The sequence below is a fragment of the Labrus mixtus genome, chromosome 1 (genome assembly GCF_963584025.1).
Source record: "Labrus mixtus chromosome 1, fLabMix1.1, whole genome shotgun sequence".
NCBI lineage: Eukaryota > Metazoa > Chordata > Actinopteri > Labriformes > Labridae > Labrus > Labrus mixtus.
Window position 1 is genome coordinate 27,967,924 of NC_083612.1, and position 7,695 is coordinate 27,975,618.

Genomic DNA, 7,695 nt, shown 5'->3' on the forward strand with positions numbered 1-7,695 from the left:
ACTTTGCTGGATTGTATTCATAAATTGAAAGCAACAATCAGCAGAACATCAAGGGGGGAATACTTAACAATAGGCTACATTTACGCTTGATCTTTTCCACTAATCCATTTGGATTACGTGTTGTTTGTATCATCCTGATGGCCAGACACTGTCACGTAATTTCACGACTTTCACCCCCCCCCCCCCCCCCCCCCCCCCCCCCTCCCCACTGTTCAGAAAATTAACACGACCCTCTTGGCTTCTCAAATATTTCAAATTGTGCCCACTGATCGTCCACTCTCTGACTCTATTCTTCTATATTATCTCTAGTGCAACTCTCCAATTTCCACCGAATACATTCACAAATCCGAGAGCGATTAAATCTTCGTGCGTAAAATGTTTAAACCTCTTTCTCCCTCTTTTGTGGAGCTGCCTGCTCTCTGGGTTGCGGGGGAAGCCGCGCAGCGTGTCCATCTGTGTGGGCTTCGGGATCAGACAGTTCAAGACATATTGATGACCAGATATCCCAAAACAAGAGCGACCCCCACGATGACAAGGAACACTAACACGGCGCAGATCGATGCAGAGCCAGTATTCCTGCTTCCACCTCCTTCTTCGTCTTTGGGCTCCTCTTCGCAGATGGAGATGACACCCACAGAGGAATTTCCCACACTCATGTTGGACTTAAGCTCTGCGCCCGCCTCCTGCTTCGCCTCCACGGCCCACGGCGCTACCTGCACCTTCATCTCCATCTCCTCCATCATCTGGCTCACCTGGGTGATCTCGGTCTGCAGGTCCCGTAGGTCGGCCGTGTCGATGTTGCTATCCGCCTCGTACTTCATGTTCTGCACGCTCATGGCACGGGCCGCCACGGTGGTGGTGCTGCCGGTCATACCGGTCTGGATGAGGTGCCTGGTGGGCACCTTGAGGGGGAAATCCTGCCCTATCTCCAGGGACCGTTTCATGTCCACCTCCAGGAGATCCATGCTGCTCGAAAAGAGAACCCATAGACGCTCGTACTCGGCCCGGTCCTCTTTACTGATGCTCTTGTCTTTGAGCAGTGAGGTCAGTTTAGTCCTGTTGGCCACGGCCAGCTCCTGGGCCTTTTTGCGGGTCCGCTTCAGCTCCTCACGCAGGTTCTGCGAGTCCGAGGTGCTTCCCAATGCGATGACCAAATGCCTGTAGCAGGCTGTCACTTTGTTCAAAGCGTCCAGCATTGTTTTGCACTCCTCTTTCCCCATGACCGTTTTTTAAAAAAAAGGTACCCGTCCCCTCGTCAAAAATATGAAAAAGAAAGAAAAAGATGGCTCGGAGAGCGATGGCGAGCTGACAGTGTCGGCGCGTTAGCCAGCTGTCCTTAGTTTAGTTTCCACAGGCGCACACCCCCAGCTCTACAAATCCCCTCAACGCTCTAGTCACAGCAAATTCCTCTCTATCCATGCTCCTTCCTGTCTGTTAGCAGGCACCGAGAGCGGCTTAGAAATTAATGCGTCCGTAAATGGCTTTAGGCTACCTTTGCGCTTCCCCACTCGAGATCAAACAGCTCCGGAGCTCCACACTTCTGGCGCGGACGCTTGATGGATGTGAAACAATTGAACCTCCTCTTTGTTTTAGACAATTAGGTGGACATCCAGATTCAGCTACAAGTGTCACAGCATCCGCCTGTGACTGTCTCCTGTTAAAAGGACACGATGCGTTTCTCGTCCGCAGCTTAAAACAAGTCCATTGATGTTTTGACGCGCGGCTGGGAAAATGGAGATCTTCACTCAGAGTTAAAAAGACGTGAGGGCTTCAGAGCATCCATGACATGGAGCTAAATTATCCATTGAGTAATACTTTGTTTATCTGTATGGGGTGCTGTCCACTTCTGCATCCAATTGATGATGTTTAAATAACGGTAAGCGCCTTCTGTGGTCACATGTGCGCACTAAACAGAGCCATGCAGGCAGGGAACCAAAGCAGCTCCGCTCCCATTGGTTCTGTCGCACAGACATCAAGTCCAACCATTGGCTGATCTGTCCCCAACGTGGGCAGGGCTGTGAAAGGCTATGTCAAATCACAAAGCACTAACCTACCTGCCTCTACCTGCGATTAGTCATCAGGAGAGGAGAAGTAAAACGGTGGCTATCTGTCAAGATATTCTGTGATTTTTTTTTTTTAAACAGCACTGCTAAGATGTGTGCACACTTTTTCCTATGATTTGTATTATTGAAGTACTCCTAAATTTACATTTACAGGGTTGTAGAAAATGATTAACTTCATGACTTTGTTCATAACACAGTTTACAGCCAAGGAGCACAGTTGGTGCACACACAGTATTGGATGGCTAATGTGTTGTTTACTTCCTGCTGTGTTGAAAGGTGAGAGGTATGATTGTGTGGCGTTAGCCCACTTTGCTCTTTTTGCATTATTGAAGCGGATGCAGCCTAATGATCCATTGACTGCAGTGTAAAGCTAATGGACTGAAGAGCAGAGGATGCTGCAACCAACAGACAGGCCTGTGGTTTGCTTCACATGAAATTACTTTTTTATGACACTGGAATTTATTTCCTTTAGATTAGGAAAAAAAAAGTGTTTTTTTTTTTTTTTGGTCAATTCCGTTTCTCTCACTCATAAAACCATCCATCATATTAGCATTAATATCATAGCCTAGTCAAAAGTGCTCCTTTGACATACTGTTAAAATACTGTTAAAATACAAATACTGTTAATGTTCAAATATAAGAGTTAACCCATATGGATGTGTATTTGGGTTGGGGCTAAGTGGTAGAGTTGGTCGTTCCTCAACCGGAATGTTCGGGGTTTGATCCCCAGCTCCTGCAGGTAACCTACATCTGATGTGTCCTTGTGCAAAACACCTAATCCCAAATTGCTGCCACTGCTTTGTTGATGGCGTGTGAATGGTTATGTAGGCTACAGGATTAGTCCATACTGATGGTCAATTTACATCGCAGCCTCTGCCATCAATGTGTGAATGAGTGGGTGTGACCTGCAGTGTAAAAAAGTGTTTTGAAAGTCAGAAGACTAGAAAAGTGCTATACAAGCCATTACTATCTGATATTAGCTATGAAGGCGCTGAGTGCTACCATTATTATGTGAAAAAGTGATGGTAGGCATATAGGACAGTCATGAATCCAAGTAAACTGTAAAGTTGGCTATAAAATGGTTGAATGTTATCTGTAGCCAGCGTCTGAGGGCAGCTAATGGGTTGTTAAATATGTTCAATCTTGTTGTATGGCCTCAAGTCTCTTCAGATATTCTCTTTCCATTATCTCTTAAGTGGATGATAAATTACGAGGAAGATAAATGATGCAATTTGACAGATTTCCAACTTTTATGTGATTTAAATCCTGCAACACCACAAGATATAATAGGATTTCTTTGTTTATATCTTTTATGATCAAATGTGATAAATTATACTCTGTGTACTCTACACATGGCCTATGCTTTGTTCACACTGCCTGCAGCCATGCCAGTTATGTCTGACTAATAACAGATATATTGGCTGAGTCAGATGTTTTGTTAAGATATTGGCAAACAGATCTTCTTTCCTTGGTAATATGTTTCCATGGCAACCTCTCACCTCTTTGCAAGTACTCTTCAGTCAATTTTCCCACAAGGTGTACACTTACTAACATTGCACTGGATGGAAAACATCCAGTTTTTCACAGATTGTCTGTGGTCTTTAAAGCTACGGTTCAGCTGTAGCCATCCATTGGAAGAAGAGCAAAATGTTTGAATGCCCTCTGAGAGCTAATTTAGCTTCTTTATACAATGGAAATGTATTTGTTTAAAATATGAATTGAATGTCATGAATCTATCACACCTTTCTGTAAAATTTGAGCAATAAATTGATTGATTTTTGGGTGTTGTGTAGTTTGGTGTATTTCAGCATAAAAACATTTTGACACATGGAAGCACATTTCATTAACAAGATTTTTCAATCCATGATTTACAAATATGTAAACACAGCCAAAGTCCAAAAGACAAACACGATACGTTGCCCACTGGTTGTTACAAACTTGGGAATTTATATCACTTCAATCTCTTCTTTATCACCTTTACGTGGAATTGTTGTTTGTAGAGCCAGAATTACAGGATTACATAGTAGAACTGGCTCTGATTTCCATCGCTCCAGCCACATTCCCATAATAAGATTGCTGATAAGCTGGTCTGCTACATTAAAGTGTTAGGATGAGTCAGACATGCTGTGGTCTGATTGCTCTCAAGAGTGAACACATCATGGAAAACTCAATGTGATTTCCCGTACTGAGGCTCTCTGTGGTTTGCTGTTACATGGAGGGTAACAAGATAGGAAGGAGAAGAAGCTGGGGAGGCAGGGTCAGCATCAGTGACTCACTTTTTGAGTTTTTTGCAATAAACATTTGGTTATTAACGAAAAGTTGCAATTTTAAAAAAGCCATATTTTTTAAATCTGTTTCAAAGTTTAGAATTCCATTTTTATTGGGATTTTGCATCTCTGTTCAGTACATCATGATAATAATATTTTAACTTATCAATATATTTTTTTCCCTGGAAAGACTATTTACCATTTTACCCAAGATAAAGAATATTATAGATGATCCATCGATTTCTGAAACTGTGGTCTGGGATTAAGACATTTGACTATAAGCAACGCTTTGGTCAAGAAAAAAAGTCTAAACACAAAGTCGATTCAGACAATGGACAACATTAATCATCAATACTCTGTTAAGGGCACATACTTATTGCTATAATAATAAGGTATATTGCATAGTACACCAAAACATCCCTACAAATGTTCTACATTGTGATGGTGCCTTTAGATTGTGGTTCATAATATGGATACAGCTAAAACAGATAACCTTAAAGAGTACAGGCAGCTTTATCAGTATAGTGATTATAATGGGAAAATTCCCTCAGCAAACCCATTAAATGTATTGCTTGCAATCGTTGAGGCGTTAATTGACTTTCATTCCAACATCCAATCAAGACACCCCATTGTGTTTCAAAAACAGTTGCCAAGCAACATCCAGTACTTTAACTGGCCATTGCAGCATGTTCTTCTTGGATGTTGTAGCAACATCCAAATATAGCATACCTCAAAGGCCAATTCAGCTATTTTTGACAGAATACAAGTAGTAGCTCTATACAGAATAACATTATAAAATAATATTTTAAAAATGGTCTTTATGTTCTGTCTGTCTCACACATCATTGTATTGTTAAAAATTGTAGTTCACATCAAATTCTTAATAATCACAGACTGAACAATCATGAAACTACTCTGTAATTGCCCTTAATGTATATAGCTTGATTACACTGTAAATATGTCCTTATGTGAGACCAATATCCACTTTAAACCACATGTCAAACTCATCCAATTAATGTTGCAGTCAGCCCTTGAAGCCTTTAACATCTTAACAATGTATCCTCTGGACCTACAACACAGGGCATCAGGGCCATCATGCCCTGAAAGGGCTACAACCTTTATAGTGAAAAGCAAAGATGTTTTTTTTTTTTCACAGGGCATTTTGTTTCTATACAAACTTGCCAGCCACAGTTTACACATTAACAAGAAATACATAAAATAAAACAATTTCAATGGTTTTAGCATTTTAACTACCACTTATGTTGAAGTTAAACGTTTGGCTATTTACAGTATATCAATATTTTATACTTTTTTTCTGAACCAATTTTTCTGAACCAATTTTTCTGAACCAATGGATATTTTGATTTAAAACATATAACACAAACACTAATAAACCTATAATGAAGACAAAGATCCACTACATGTTGAATCTTAAAAAAAACCACTGCTAACGGAGCATTAGTCTGGAAGCTTATTGAAGCCAAATTAAAAATTGCATGGTAGAAATTGTGTCTAAATGATAAAAGATCATCCAGATTAAAGAATATGAAACCTCTCACATGCAATTTTTATTAAGCATACAGAGCCTTAACTATCGAAAAACTAAGAATCTTTGATTGACTGTGTTGTGACATGTCGTGGAAATACCCGAAGTGTAAAGTAATCAAGCAAAGATAAAGTGTCCCTTGGTTTGAAGGGTTTAAAGGAAAAGGAAACCAAAGGATTGATATAGGGCAGCTGTCAAATGATACTATAAAATGATCTACAAACAGAATAATCCAGATAAGCAGGTCCCTGAAGGTCCTGGGATTAGCAGTATAATACCCACTAATGTATCTTTTAATGGAGGCTTTTCGTCTGTTTCTTGTGCACTTTCATCATATGGAATAGTTTAGGCAGAAATGGGAGCCTGCTGGCATTTATTACACTTTCTGTGAGATAACAGTCAAAAGGGGAAACACACAAAGATGTTTCCGTCAGATAACAATAATGCCCGAGCCAAACACATCAGAAATCTTTTGACTAACATTTGTCAGGCTTAATGATGCTTCCAGTAGAAAGCTCCTGCACTGACTCCTCCTTTCCTTACTTGAGGGTCGCTTTCAAGATGCGGCCCATGCTTTGGCTGATGCTGCAATATGTGGCTTCCAAAAAAAAGTGAGAACGGCATGTTTGATATTATTGCTTCTCTTAGACAGTCTTAAAGGACAGCAGATAGATATTTTCTTACATGTGTTCTGTTTTTAGGATAAAGGTTAAGGGGTGGGGTCAACCCATATTCCTACTATCTTTTTCTTATATTAAATAAGGCCTATACTGTAAATATTATCTATTGCTGATTACCTTTGCCCTTTATATTTGAGCTGTTATATACCCAACCATGCAGACTTTTGATAGAGCATGAAATCAATTTGCAGAGGCTTGACTCCATCTCGAGATCATAGTATTGGACATATCATTGGTGCTAAGATACTGTAGCATGCTTGATGTGAATGTTGTTGCATCACCTAAACATCCCACGCAGCAACTTTATTCCTCTGACAAACAAAACTGAGAACACTTTGGGAAAATAGCCAGAAATGATATTAAGTATACTTTATTTGAATAGGCTAAAGCATGTGACTCTGTAACTATTTCACACCCATCAATGACCAAATACAGTTATAGCGACTGTAAATATCGCTATAGTTGGGTTAGATGTTCCTAAAATGTCAAATGAACAACTTTGATGCTTTTGTTGGACCACTTTTAGTCAGTGAGGTCCTGCACCTTCTTACAGTGAGGCATTAGCAACTGCTAACCCCTGTGTGGTTGTAATATCATCTCCGGAAATCCTCTGAAAACATCCCCTTTTGACTCTACCCAGTTTGACATCTTACTTAGCGATGCCCACGTCTGAGATACATAGCTCTGAACAGGATTAGCACTCTGTGTAGCCTTAATCTTACACGATCACGGACATATTACTTGATGTCTTGTTTTGGAGTGAAAAAATCCCTTTAAAGCCAAAGATTACTAGGGTGGGCCTCAGATTTCAATTTGGATGCAGCTTGTTTTAAGTGGTTTAGGACAGCCAGGTTAGCAGAGAAGCAGAGAAGAGAGCAAGCCAGAGATAGAAGCTGTTTGTGGTAGTATAAAGAAGATTCAGTCAGTTAGAAAACCAAACCTGAACACTGAGTGTGTGAGAGAGAAAGAGAGAGAGAGAGAGAGAGCGAGAGAGAGAGAGAGAGACAGAGAGAGAGAGGGGAAGTCTGTCTTTGTTGAATAATTGATGGACCTCATCCACTATGTGGTCTCTTTCACAGCGCAGCATGCAGAAGCGGGGTAAACCGTGAGTCATGCCTCAACTCCATGAAGGTCCAGACTT

The 7,695-nt window shown here is 40.8% G+C and overlaps 1 protein-coding gene across 1 annotated transcript; it reads right to left on the reverse strand.

Moving 5' to 3' along the window:
• Positions 1–92: 92 nt before the first annotated feature.
• Positions 93–1,885, reverse strand: si:ch73-167i17.6 (regulator of G-protein signaling 9-binding protein). The gene has a single exon (XM_061041020.1). The coding sequence runs from the start codon at positions 1,218–1,220 to the stop codon at positions 480–482; it is 741 nt and encodes a 246-aa protein (XP_060897003.1). The 5' UTR covers positions 1,221–1,885; the 3' UTR covers positions 93–479.
• Between the last annotated feature and the right edge of the window lie 5,810 nt (positions 1,886–7,695).

Excerpts from the sequence above, each read along its gene's own strand:
- si:ch73-167i17.6 (XM_061041020.1), bottom strand. The coding sequence starts at position 1,220 with ATGGGGAAAGAGGAGTGCAAAACAATGCTGGACGCTTTGAACAAAGTG.